This window comes from Neomonachus schauinslandi, chromosome 16 (genome assembly GCF_002201575.2).
Source record: "Neomonachus schauinslandi chromosome 16, ASM220157v2, whole genome shotgun sequence".
Taxonomy (NCBI): Eukaryota; Metazoa; Chordata; class Mammalia; order Carnivora; family Phocidae; genus Neomonachus; species Neomonachus schauinslandi.
In genome coordinates, this window is record NC_058418.1 from 13,838,069 (window position 1) to 13,851,784 (window position 13,716).

Here is a 13,716-nt window from a genome sequence, read left to right on the forward strand (position 1 = left end):
AGAACACCGCCAGCTTGGGGCCTTGAGCCCGAACAATGCAGAAAGGGCCCCTCTTTGCAGAAGGCTTTTCAGTTACTAACTTCCCCAACGCTCCTTTTGCCAGGAGTGGGCAGATTCTGGAAGAATTTTTTTTTTTATTGCCCTAAGATCTTCCCTGTTCTCTTCACCCTAATACCCAGACAGCAAGGGCCCCCTCAAGGTTTCAAGAGGAAAAAGAAATTGTATCACTTCAAAATACCAGAGTACATTATAAGCACCTTTGAAATATATAATTCACCTTTGAAGGCACAAGTCATAATTCCACTTGTTCTGTAAAAATACTGCTGATTTTTCATCAAGAGAGACAACAGACACAAAGAAAACCTGTGGCCTTCGGTATCATTTGGAAATGATATCAAAATGAACTGTTTTATTTTCCCTGGACATCTCCCTGGGACTCATCTCTCCTACATCCAGCGTCCATTTCTCTCTCTGTCTCTCTTTCTCTCCCAACCCTTCTCCTTCCCAGGATTTCTGGGAGAAAGCACAGATGTCTCACGTGTCTCAGGGTTAAGAGAAACCTCCATGCACTGGCACCGAACGATGGTGTCAATTCATGACCTTCCAGTGCTACGCAATCTGGCCCTGTCCCTTCTGACTTCATCTCCTGCCCCTCTCCCCTTGCTCACTCTGCTCCATCCACACTGGCCTCTAAACACACCAAGCATGTTCCTGCCTCAGGGTCTTTGCACTGGCTATTCCTTTTGTACCAATTATCTTCCCCAGATCTTTGCGTACCTCACTCCCCCACTCTGACCCCTCCATCTTTACCCCTTCTCTCTTCTATCACTCAGCTTTATTTTTCTCCTTAGCACCCATGGCCACCTGACATTATGGAATATGTATATGTGTATCTGTTATAATATTATAAACTCTTGGAAGGTAGAGATTTTGACTCTTTCCCCCTACAATATTTCCCAGCCCTGCCAACAGTGCCTGGCCCAGAGCTGGCCCAATAACCACTTCTTGAATGTTGTAGAATAAACCCTGTACCAACATCAAGGACTCTGTCCTTGTTGGGTGGAGCTAAAATATATTTTGCATAATGGCCCATTGGCCCAACATTTATCATAACTGCTTTTCTAATCCCTCAGCATAGTAATCATTTCACCAAAAAAAAAAAAAAAAAAAGAGGAAACCAAAGATAAGCCCTGACGACACAGAAGCCATGGTGGTAGAGAAGCTGCCACCATCTTAAGGTGGGATGTATGTCTCTGCTCTGGCAGGCCATATGGATGCTGGTCCATCACACATACCGTGCAGCCCCCACACTTGGGCCGCACTTCCAGTATGCCTCTTCTCTCACCCCACCCCCCACTCTTCCTCTCTCATTAACCTACCCCTCCCTTGCCCTACTCCTCATGGCCTATCTTGGACCTAGAGGCTCTCCAAGCTCAGGGCTGCCTGCCCCACCCCTGTCCCCTCCCCAAACACCCCAGTCCTCACGGGGTTTGCTCTCCTCAGCAGGCGGTTCATCCTCAGGTTTCTCCTCCTTCTTCTTCACCAGCCGTACTTTCTCCAACAGGCTCATCAGGCGGCTGCCCAGGGTGGCCTCTTCCTCTGGTTCCTCCTCCTCCCCCACCAGCTGAATTCCTGGAGTTGGTCAAAGGGAGAAGGTGTCATTCATCTGCGTGTTTATTCATCTACCCATTCACTTCTTCATTCATTGGTTCATTCATTCCTCATTTAGGTGTGCATTCTTGGTTTTTTTGTTTATTTCTCCATATGTTCATATGTTCGTTCATTTATTCATCCTCTGAAGAATTTTAAATGTCTTTTAAACTAACTATTGTAAATAGGTCCAAAGAACTAAAGGAAATCATGTCGAAAGTATTAAAGAGAAGTATGATGACAATGACTCCCCAAATAGAGAATATTAATAAAGAGGTGGATCATATAAAAAATAACCATATAGAAATTCTGGGGCTGAAAAGTACAATAACTGAAATTTAAAAATCACTAGAGGGGTACAACAGCATATTTGAGCTGGTGGGAGAAAGAATCAGTGAATCAGTAGGACAATAGAGGTTATCCAGTCTGAAGAGCAAAAAAGAATTGAAGAGGGGCGCCTAGGTGGCTCAGTCGTTAAGCATCTGCCTTCGGCTTGGGTCATGGTCCCAGGGTCCTGGGATCGAGCCCGGCTTCTGGATCCCTGCTCAGTGGGAAGCCTGCTTCTCCCTCTCCCACTCCCCCTGCTTATGTTCCCTCTCTCGCTGTCTTTCTCTCACTGTCTCTCTCTCTCTCTGTCAAAATAAATAAATAAAATGTTAAAAAAAAAAAGAATGAAGAAAAACTAACAGAGCCTCAGAGCCTGTGGGATACCATCAAGTATATAAATATATGCATAGTGAGAGTCCCAGAAAGAGAGATGAGAAATGGCAGGGAAAATACTTGGAGAATAATAGCCCAAAAGTCCCAAATTTGATGCAAAATATTAATCTACACATCCAAGAAAGTAAACAAACTCCAAGTAAGATAAAATCAGAGAGCACCATACCTAGATACATGGTACCCAACTGTTTCAAAGCAAAGGCAAATGGAAAACTTGAAAGTCAGCTAGAGAAAAACCACTCATAACATATAAAAGAATCTTAGTAAGATTATTAACGGACTTATTATCAGAAACAATGGAGGTTACCCATTCAACCCTCCAGCCATCCAACCATCTCTCCATCCAAGTTTCAATATCCATATATCCATATATCTATCCATCCATCATCATCCTTCTCTTTATCCACCCATCCACCCAGACATCTCTTCCCCCATTTCTTTATTCATTCATCTCTCTATCCACCAATTTACACACTCATCATTCACTTGCCTATAGCCATCCATCCCTGTATAATCCGCTCAAATACCCATGCAAACTTATCCTTCCACTCATCCTCTGTCTGTTCACTAATATGTCTGTTCATTCATTCATTCATTCATTCACGTATTCATTCATTCAACCAAAAGTTACACTGCACCAATACTGTACATATTTAAGATCAGGAAATCTTAGGGAAACTTCAGGAGAGGTCTCAAGAGAAAGTTTGGGAGATGGGTGATCTCTCTTACCACAGTGTACCAGCAAGTCTTGATGAAATTCAAGCAAATCCTGTCGGACGTCTTCAGAGAGAGGACAATCTTCCTCATCCTCACCATCTTTGAAGTGCAATAGCATGTTTATCTAGAAGAAGGTCAAAAGTTAGAATGAGGGTCAGAGGCCCAAGAGCAGAAACTCTGAGGTCAAGGATCAAAGATTGAATTGTGAGTCCCTGTTTAAGGTCATGAGCTGGTAAACACTATCTGAGAGACTAGAGGTTTGAATGGAGTCAGTGTCCGTCTGAAGTGACTAAGAGGTAAGACTGGTTCAGAGAGAAGCAGAAGAGTAAGAAATAATTATATCAATAGGGTCAGAGGTCAAGCATGAGTTTAAAGGTGTAGTACCATCAGTAGGGGAAAGGTTAAAGTTGGGGTTTAGACAGTAATGCCAGCTGGGGTCAAGGGTCAGAGTACCTGCTCCTGGGGTGGGGAGCGGAACTCGCGAGTACGTCGGGCAGTCTCAGCTGCAGACATGGTGAAGGCTTTCATGAGGAGGCCATAGCGATCCCGCTGGTTGGCCTGGAGCTTGTCCACATAGCGCTCCGCAAAGGCTGCTAGGGATTCCACACGGTGCTGCAGCTCTTGGTCACAGAAATACTCCAGCAGGTGGCACATCTGTGGGAGGACAGCCATGCAGTAGGAATGATGGTGATGAGACCATCCTTGAAACTTTACTTGTTTCTTCTCCCCTCTCCATGGCCCTGCCCTATCTGCCATCATCATTTCCTGCCTGGATCCTTAAGCCAGGCTTCTCCATGGTCTTATCTCTCCAACCCACCTGCCACATGGCAACCAGAGAGATCATTTGAAGCCAGGAGCACTCCAATCATCTGTGGCACTTGCACAGCTCCCCACTTCCTCGGGACAAAGTCCAGACTCATGCCCCACCAGATCCTGTGTCTCCCAGCCCAGATCGGGGGAGGCTGGAGAACAGGAAGAATCAGCCCACCTGTAACTTCACAGATTCTGGCAACTTCATCTGGAGCAGCCCTTCCTCCAAGTCTTCTTCTTTTTCCCCTTCTGCTGTCTCCTCTTCCTCTTTTTCCTCGTCTTCTTTCTCCCGTGCCTCTTCCTCCTCATCCTCCTCCTTCTCCTCTTCATCTTCCTCTTCTTCTTCCTCCTCTTCCTCTTCCTCTTCTTCCTCAGTGAATACTTCAGGTTCAATCATCTTCAAGATCTGTTTCACATCCTCATCAGCAAAGATGCCCATCACCTACAGGACAAAGCCTGGGTCCTTCACTGTGGCTCACAAGACCTCCAAATCAACATCCCAGCCTCACTCCCCAGATCTGCTTCTCCTGCACATGTCAGATTCATTCCTACATGGGCTAGATATGATTCCTCCTACACAAAGAAATGGCATCCCCCTGCCCTGCTATTCATCTTCCTTAAGGTCCCCCCAGATCCACACCCTGTATACCACCTAACCTGGCCCAGACCACATAGCCAAACATGAGCACCTCTCCCTTCACTAGCAAATGTCCTTTCTCCTAAGTTTGAGCATATGTGACTCTGGAACAGGACACACCCTACCCCGATGGGATGCTCTCATAGCTCCCAGTATATGCTAGCCCTCAGTAAGCATAATGAAGATGCTAACAGATGGAGGGAGAGCAGGTAGATGAAAGGGAAAAACAGTGGGGAAAGACAGATGGATACGTGGGGGAGAGAACTGTATGGCTGAATTAATAGATGAAATAGTAGAGGTTTGAAGGGGAGAGAAATTGGTGGGCAGATAACGGATGGAGAGGTGAAGGTAAAGGTAGAGGAAGAGATGCGTGGATGAAGGACAGGATATATAATGTATGGATAGGTGGGTAGGTGGATGGATGATTTGATAGGTACGTGAGTATGTAAATGAGTGGATGGGTAAATAGATAAATGGGTAAATAGCCAGGGGGGGGGGGGGGGGGGGGGGGGGTGGTTGGATGATGGATGGGTGGATAGGTTTGCACATGAAAATTTGGATGGATGGATATATGGATGAGGCATTAGATGAGTATGTGAATGAGTGAAAAGATACACGCAATAAAGGATGAAGAATGAGTGTATGGTGGGTAGATGAATGGGTGTAGATAGTTGGATGGATTTGTGGGTAGGTGGATAGGCGTGTATATATATGGATTGAGAGATGCATTGGTGGACAGACAGGCAGGAGGAAGATGAAGGAACAGATGAACCTGTAGATGGGTGGATGGATGGATATGTGGATGGATGTATGCACAGGTGGAAGGAGGATGATAACGGGATGTATGAAAGGAAAGAGAGATTAATAAATAAATGGCTAGGTGGATAAATGAATAGATGGAATGGTAGATATACTGATGTATGAGTAAATGCAAGGATGAATGGACAACTAGATTGAAAGTTGGATAGATGGATACACGGATGGACGGATGGAGGGACATGCGGGCAGAGAATGGAAGGGTAAATATATGGATGGACTTGTGGACAGGAAGATGGGGGTATGTTTGAATAGACGGGTGGAGGATAGATGGATGAATGATGGTTGTTTGGATGGGTGAATGGAAAGAAGGGAGAAAAGATTAATAAACAGATTAACAGACGACAGATGAATGGATGGGAGGAAAAGTGAATGAAAGATGAGTAGATGATAGAAGGATAAATTGAAAGGTGGAGGATGGAGAGGTGAATGGGTGGTTGGATGCATAAATGAGAGGGGGATTGACGGATGATTTGGAATGTGGAAGAAGAATGGGACAGAGGGAGGCAGGAGGAAACCATTACCAGCAGGGTGGACACGAGCTTGAGCACGGGCACAAACTGGAACTCCACAGAGCCCCCGACAGGGTCACGTGCGTGCTGCCCACCACCTCGCACAGCCTCCCCCAGCATTCTCAGCGCTTTATCCCGCAGCGCCTCCAGAGGGATGCTGGGGCTGAGGCGGGCCCGAGCTTCCGCCACGCCAGCAGCCGGCAGGGCAGCCACGAAACAGGGCGGGGAGAAATGGTGTGGAGGCCTCAGCGAGGTGGTGACGCCAACGCCCGGCAGGCCGTAGCGGCGGGGGCCGTTTTCCGCACTTTTTCCAGGGGGGAAGAGAGTGATGGCGCGGGTCTCCTCCGTGAGGGGCACGATGTACTCAGAGAGCATGGAGCGGCGGCTGCGGCAGGCACTTTCGAGGTGGATGCTGATGAGGAGGTCGTAGTAGCCGGCCCGCAGCGGGCCGGGCAGGTGCGCGTCCTCCAGGGCGTGCAGCAGCTGCGCCTGGTCCACGTGGCTGCACAGAGCATGTGCCACGCGGTTGTTGCCCAGCGCGCACACCGCGCGGTAGAGGCAGAGGGTGTGAGAGTGGAACCGCTGCAGGTCCAGGCGCTCCGACAGCTCCAGAATGTCCATGCAGCTGCGGCGGACGGGACCGGGGCCACAGACAGGGACAGACCACAGGGAGGCAAAGAAATGCTAAGGTGAGTGTCAAATCCCCGTATCCTGCTGGGTCAAGGTTCTGTGAGGTCTGCGGAGCTGGGTCTAGGAGTCTTTTAATAGTTCTGGACGTCCCGACGTGGTCTGGGGGCTCCTTGGGATATATCTGGGATCCCTGGGATGGTCTGGTACTCTGGGGTATCTGAGAGTACATGGAGGAGATCTGGTGACCTCAAATTGGGACTGAACCTCCCTCTGGCAGGCTCACTGAGGAACCTGGCTATGTTTGAATACGACTAGAATGTAAACCCCACCAGGGCAGGACATTTCTGCCTTTTGGGCACTTTCTTTTTTTTTTTTTTTGCTATATTCCCAGCACCTCAACAGGACTTAGCACATAGTAAGTGCTCAATAAATACTTGTTAGATAGATGGATAGATTGATAAAGTAAGTGCGTGTATCTGGGACTCCCAGAGATGGGTCTGAGTCCCCTTGGGCAAGTCTGAGCCCCCTGAGTTATACATGAGCATTGTTAGAATGTCCGTTCACACGGGTTTGGTGTTTCCAGCCTAGAATGCTGCTGGTCACACAGGAAGAGCTCAGAGCTATCTGTTGAATGAATGAATAAAGGAAAGATGCAACATATCAGAGCCTCTCGGGGTGTCTGGGATTGGAGTCTGTTCAAGGTACCTAAGAGCATTCCTGCCATACATGTGAACACAGCTCTACTCTGGGTGTGTCTGGGTCCCCTGGACTGGGTTTGAGATTTCCATGGGATACATCCAGAGTTTCCCTGGGTGTGCCCAAGACACCCTGGGGTGCATCTGGGCCTCTCTGAGTAATGTCCATGTCCTTCTGAGGGGCACTTGAGGCTCCTGGAGTTCGTGTGGCTTCTCAGTGTGGATCTGGGCTCCTTGAAATGGGCTTGGAGCCCTGTGGGGTAGGTCTGGGGTCCCTGGATGTGAGTCTGTGGTCCACTAAGATGGTCCTAAAGCCCTCTGAGGTGGGTCTGGAGTCCCCTGGAGTCTTATCTGGGGATGCCCGAGCTGAGAGTCAGAGTCCCCTGAGGTAGGTCTGGGGCCTACTGGGGTGTTGGCTGGAGTCCTGGGGTACTGGTGGAGGGGGGCACTGAGAGGGTTCCAGACCTCAGAGGACTTGCAATACCCATCCCACCCCCACAAGCCTGGGCTGGCCCTGACCGGTTCTCCTCAGGGATGTGCAAAGCCATCATGGTCAGCGGCTCCTGGCACTGCACAGCCCAGCCGAGCCGCTCTCCTGCACGCCGTGTCTCCACCTGCAGGAAGTGGTTGGGCATACGGCTCCACGAGACAGGCATCAGCATCTGCACCTCTAGCCGAGGCGGGCACTGTGGGGCCGGGTTCTTGCGCTCACTCAGAAACATGGCGGCTGACAGCGGCATGATGTTCTAGGGGCACAGAGGTGTGCTCGGGTCAGGATTCCCAGCCCTCTCTGTCCTGCCACTCTGCTTCCAGGGAGACCTCCCGGATTGCTCCACTTTTCAGCCACTCTGGCAGCCTGACCTCCCGCACCTACCACCTCAGCCTGCCCCATCACTGCACTCTTACCTTCTGCTTCCCCAACTCAAACTGGATGACGTTCTGGTGGGTGGGCAGGACAAAGACGGCAGGAAACAGCTTCGTGTTGGGCTCCACCTGGCAAGGAAGAAAAGGCCAGGGTGAGGAAGAGGGTGAACTAGAGGTGACATTGACTCTGGATCCTGAACTCTGGGGTTGACCGCCCCAGCCTGATCCTGCTGGTGTTTACAGAGCCAAACTCAGGCACTGAAAATGCCGCAGGGACCCCGAGGTTGCTCATGGGCTGCACCACCTCTGATCCAGACAGGCCAACCTCCTCCACCTCCCCCAGGGGCAACATTATCTTCCGGGTCATTGTGCATATCATGCCCTCCACCTGGTACCATTTCCATTTCTCTCCCAAGACTCATTTGTCAAAACCCAGGAAGGTCTTCTGACTGCGCTTTCCCTCCAGCCCCTCTGATCTCCGCAGTGGAACCCACCCAGCCTCCATCACCACAAACACCATCATCTGTGAAGCAGTCTTGCCAAACCTGAATCTAACCACACCTGTGGACCCGTCTGCCGGTTGACAGGAAATACAGGGGACAGAGGAAAACGTTAAAACAACACCACGGGGATGCATCAGCCAGATTAAGACTGAGAAGCCAAGCCAGCACTCTTCAGATGGTGGTAGATACATGAATCCCCCAGGATTAAATTTCGGATTCTCACTGGGCAGGTGAGAAGGGAGAAGCCTGAGATTCCTCATTTCTAACAAGCCCCCAGGTGATGCAGATCCTACTGATCCAGGGACCACACTTTGAGAAGCAAATCTTTCCAGGACAGACAGCCTGGTTTCTTCAACAAACACATTTCAGAGAAGAAGACAGACACGGAAGGGAAATCTACATATGAGAGACTTGAGGGGCATAGCAACTAACTAAAATACATGACCTTATTTGGATTCCAATTCAAATGAACAAACAGGAAAAAGACATTTTTGAGACAACCAGAGAAATGTGAACACGGACTGGATTAATTAAGTAGGAATTACTAGGGACTTTTTATACGAGTGGTACAGTGGTTATGCTTTTTAAAAGAATCCTTACTTTTGTAGAGATACATACTGAAAAGAGATGAAACCATATGATATCTGGGGTCTCCTTCAAAATCATCCAGTGGGTGTGGTAGTGAAGATGGGTATAAACGGTAAAGATGACACAAGATCAGGGTGCCTGCGTGGCTCAGTTGGTTGGGTGACTGCCTTCAGCTTGGATCATGATCCCGGAGTCCCAGGATTGAGTCCCACATCAGGTTCCCTGCTCGGCGGGGAATCTGCTTCTCCCTCTGACCCTACCCCCTCTTGTGCTCTCTTGCACTCTCTCTCTCTCTCTCAAATAAATAAATAAAGTAAAATCTTTAAAAAAAAAAAGATGACACAAGATCAGCTGCAAGTGGGTAACAGTTGAAGCTGGAGAGTGGGGACATGGAGGTCCAGTACACTATTCCATTTTTGCATATTTTTGAAATTCTCCATTTAAAATAAAGTTTTGTAAAATCCAAGTTAGATGGATTAATGGATGGATAAGTGGATAAATACATGATAAAGCCAGTGTGGGTGGTAGATTCTTGGTAGTGGGTATATGGGCGTTCACTGTACAATTCCTTTGATTTTGTTGTATGTTTGAAATCTTTCATAATAAATAAAATAAGTGTTGCAACAGGAAATGTTGAAAAAGAAAAGCCCACCTGAGGATTCATCCTAGGGTGTTCCCTGATTGGCGAAAAGTTGGCGATTGGTGTCAGCAGGGCCAAGAGGGACTATGGACCCCTCTCCAAGGTCAAGGCAGTGCTCTGTCTCCTCCTTTCTGGGTGTCAGTTCAGTGAATGGTTAACTAGGTGGTCTCCCAGGGCCTTCCCAGGCCTGGCCTTCTCTGGGGTCTGTCCTCAGAGGGGGTCTGGAAGAGTCTTCCCAGCATTCTGGGACATGAGGACACTATTGCTAAGCTGGGCTCACCTGGAAAAAGGTGTTGCTCTCTTTCCCATTGGCAGTAAACGTCATCAGGCCAGTGGCCAAGTCCACCAGGCAGCCAATGACGAGGTCTGTGTGGCTGATCCGGCCCTGCTGCCCGGAGCTCACGAAGTCCCCGCCCCACACCATGTAGCAGTTGCTGCACTTGAGGCTGGAGGAAACAGGAGTGGTCAGTGCATGGCTCCTCAGCCAAGGTGCTCTGGACCCTGGACATTTCCTTCCCCAAACTCCCAGATTACCATGACCTCAGAGCTCCACCCCCAGACCCCCACCTGCAGACCTGAGTGCCGAAACCCCAAGCCCCTCAGAGCGAGAGTTCTTAGAAGTTGGCTGGGGGTTCTGGGAGGAAGAGAGGGAAGGGGAGCAGGAAGAGAGAACAGAGACAGGAGGTAATGTAGAAAGGGGAGCATGAGATGAAGGAAGAGAAAATGGAAGAGACCAAACAGAAACAGAAGAGGAGGAAAAACCCAGAGGAGGAAAGTAAACAGGGAGAGAAGAGGAGAAGAAGAGGGGGAGGGAAGCTGCTGGGGAGAGCCTGGGGAGAGCCAGGTGCCCAGCGCTGACCTCTCACTTCCCACAGTCCCCAGCCCCTTTCCTCACCTGCTGTGGACGTTGCCTTGTTCGTCCCCCATGGTCACTGTCACTGCCCGGACCTTGCTAAGTTCGAAGTTCATGTCGTGCTGATGGTAGTCGGGGGTGACCCAGCCCACCCACACGCAGCTGGGTTCCTGGCCAGCGAAGACCCTCACGGAGTAATAGTACTAGAGAGGCAAAGGGGGACCAATGGTCAGTCCAGAAGGTGCGTGACACAGGGCTTCCCTGGAACTCTAAGTTGGTCTCTCTGGATTCAGTGTCCTCTGGGAGTTCAACAAGAAATTACTGGATTTGAGACACACACACCCCGGGGTCTATGCCCCTCTATTTCTGTGTCTACTGATATATTTTTAGATTTGGGAATCCTCTTGGGACTATTTGTGATACCCCCGAATTTGGGTCCCTCTCCAAATTACAAAGTTATTAATAAATAATAGGTGACAAATAGTTCACAAATTAATTAACTTAATCACCACCAAGTGGGTACAATTTGTATCCGCATTTTACTGATGGGAAAACCATAAAACTTCCATAAGGAGAAGGCATAGAGCAGAAGTGACTTACCCACTTGGCACCCAGGTAGCCCATAATCCTAACCACAAGGCTGTCTCAGAAAACATTTCAGATTGGGAAATCCCCAAACTCTACAGGGGTAATTGTGAATGTTGGTTCCCAAGAATATATTAGAATAGCTATTAAATTTGGGGGTATTGAGTTTATATGGGTGAACACAAATATGAGGTCCCAAGTCTATATTGGTACTTCCTCTGGATTCTGGATCCCTGGGAGCTTTATAAGTGTGCCTCATAGCTTCATTGCGTTCCTGCAATTTTTAGGCCCCCTAGGTATATGGATTTAGAGGTTCAAAGGACTAAATCAGTGTGTGCTCTATTTTATGGTCTTCAGTGTATACTGGGGTGTCCCCAGGTAAGGGGATTACTAGGGGATTGCCGCATGAAATTTGGAAATCTCAGGGGTCTCAGAGTTGAGGGTCCTAGATTCCCACCGTGGTGGTATTGAGGATGATCTCAGGGTCATCACGGTTGTCAGCGGGCACGACCTCTCGAGGGAGTCGGGGCAGAGTGGGAGTGGCTGGTGGTTGGGTCATCATGGCGGCCTTCTTGGCCTTGAATAAGAACCTGGTGATGGGGAGGAGAGGCTGCTGTGAGAACCAGCTCTCAAGCCCAGCCCCCAGACCTCTCCACCACAACATTCATGACCCCCACATCCCATTTCTAATACCCAAGTCCCCGCCTCTAGAGGGATAAAACTGCCAACTGAGTCATCATTATCCATTCTGGAGATGCTGTGCCCTGTGCTTGCAGATGCCCAAATTTAAAGGTGCCTCTGGGGACATGGAGGTTCCCTTTGGGGCATACAGTGGTCCCCCTAAGTCAGCATTTCTCATATGGGTGCTAAAGGCATTTGGGAAAGGACAATCCTTCATTGTGTGGTACTGTCTTGTACACCAAAAGCTTGTAGAATTCCTGGAGTCCCCCAGTAGCATCACCACCGTCCCAACAAACTGTGATAACCAAAATCGTCCACCATTTCCAAAGATCCGCCAAGAGACACAGAACTACATCCCACTGAAAACTACTGTGATAGTACGGGAAAGCACATTTAGTTTCAAGTCAGATTTAATGCCTGTTGAGGGTCTCCTGTGAAGTTAGCTTTTGGGGGGGCACATTTGAGGCACAGAAATGACCCCAATTTAGAAGACCAGCAGTGTCCACTGGTATACCTTGGGGTACAGTCAACTCTCCCAAGACACTTTAGTGTCCATGGATAATAAAGTCCATTGGGTGAAATGCTTTGGGACCTACCAGGTACCCCAAGGATAGTGGAGTTTTCCATAGATACAGTGGGATACCCCAACTTTACATTCTCTGGGAAATGAGAGCATCCGAGGAGATAATGGGGTTCACTTGAGGCATGATGGGCTCCCTCAGGATTCTGACTCCAGAATGTTAAGCATATATGGGGCCACTGAGGGACACAATGGGGTTTCTCATGTATTGAAGTGGGGTGCCTAATTGGGGTTCCCAAACCCCACCCCGACCCTACCCTCAACTCACCCTCTCTTCTTGTTCTTCTCTGTGGTAGCATCCTTCTCATTCTCCACCCTGATGGGTTGGGCCTCCACCCCAGCCTGGGCATTGCCCCCGGGCGCCCCCTCCTTGGCATTTCCTTCTTTGCCCCCCTCAGCCTCACCCCAGCGCCCCGCTGAGCGCCGCAGGTTTTCGTAGTCGGGATCAGGTTCTGCCGCCCGGGCCTCATCCTCAGCGGGGGGCTGCAGGCCGGGGGATGTCAGGGGGGTGGCCCCTGCGGTGCACCGGAAGTGCTGATGGAACTGGACTGGAAGGCTGAGCCGGAGGAAGAGCATCTCCACCAGACTGTTCTGGGAGCCCCAGGTGCGGTGGCTCAGGCGCAAGCAGGGCGGCGTGTCCACGGTGCCGTCCACGCGGGCCACCTAAGGGGGAGCAGGAAGGCTGAGCCAGGCAGGCAGGCTAGGCCACTGGTCCTAAACCCGGTCCACAAGGAGCCACCATGAGGCCTTAGAGCACCTGTGTGAGAATTAGCCAAAGACTCACTCCTCTGAGTGGATGGGCTCCCTGGGGGACACACAGCATGGCTGTAGGGTATGCTCAGCCCTCTGCCAATCTCTGTCTGGGCACCTCGTACAGTGACAGCCCTGGCCAGACTCTGGAATCACTTGGGGGAACGTTCTGAACCTACCTACACACGGTCCTCACTCCAGACTAAGTCATCCACCCATCCATCCATTCCACGAATACTTCCTGAGACCCTACTATGTGCCAGACACCGTTCCCCAGTGCTGGGAACACATCAGTGAGCAGAACAAAGGCCCTGCCCTCCTTGGTGTCTTGGGGAGATGCTCCGGGAGAACAGGCCAGAAGGGCCAGAGTTTTGTAAAGGCCCCCCCAGATAAATTTTTGCTAAATTTGCTGTATATGGAAATAAAACATTCAGAAAAATGCACGCGTCATAATGCACAACACGGTAAGGTTTTAGAGTGACCCC

At 49.7% G+C, this 13,716-nt stretch overlaps 1 protein-coding gene across 1 annotated transcript in view; it reads right to left on the reverse strand.

The window, feature by feature from the left end:
- Positions 1 to 13,716, reverse strand: part of RYR1 (ryanodine receptor 1) — a 107,691-nt gene that overhangs the window by 65,788 nt on the left and 28,187 nt on the right. The window contains exons 28-38 of the mRNA XM_021700963.2: positions 12,750 to 13,144; positions 11,678 to 11,810; positions 10,678 to 10,838; positions 10,063 to 10,228; positions 8,094 to 8,180; positions 7,707 to 7,933; positions 5,875 to 6,487; positions 4,076 to 4,339; positions 3,541 to 3,741; positions 3,100 to 3,211; positions 1,486 to 1,632 (exon numbers count right to left, since the gene is read on the reverse strand). Coding sequence (XP_021556638.2) covers positions 1,486 to 1,632; positions 3,100 to 3,211; positions 3,541 to 3,741; positions 4,076 to 4,339; positions 5,875 to 6,487; positions 7,707 to 7,933; positions 8,094 to 8,180; positions 10,063 to 10,228; positions 10,678 to 10,838; positions 11,678 to 11,810; positions 12,750 to 13,144 — 2,506 coding nt within the window. The remainder of the gene's footprint in view (positions 1 to 1,485; positions 1,633 to 3,099; positions 3,212 to 3,540; positions 3,742 to 4,075; positions 4,340 to 5,874; positions 6,488 to 7,706; positions 7,934 to 8,093; positions 8,181 to 10,062; positions 10,229 to 10,677; positions 10,839 to 11,677; positions 11,811 to 12,749; positions 13,145 to 13,716) is intronic.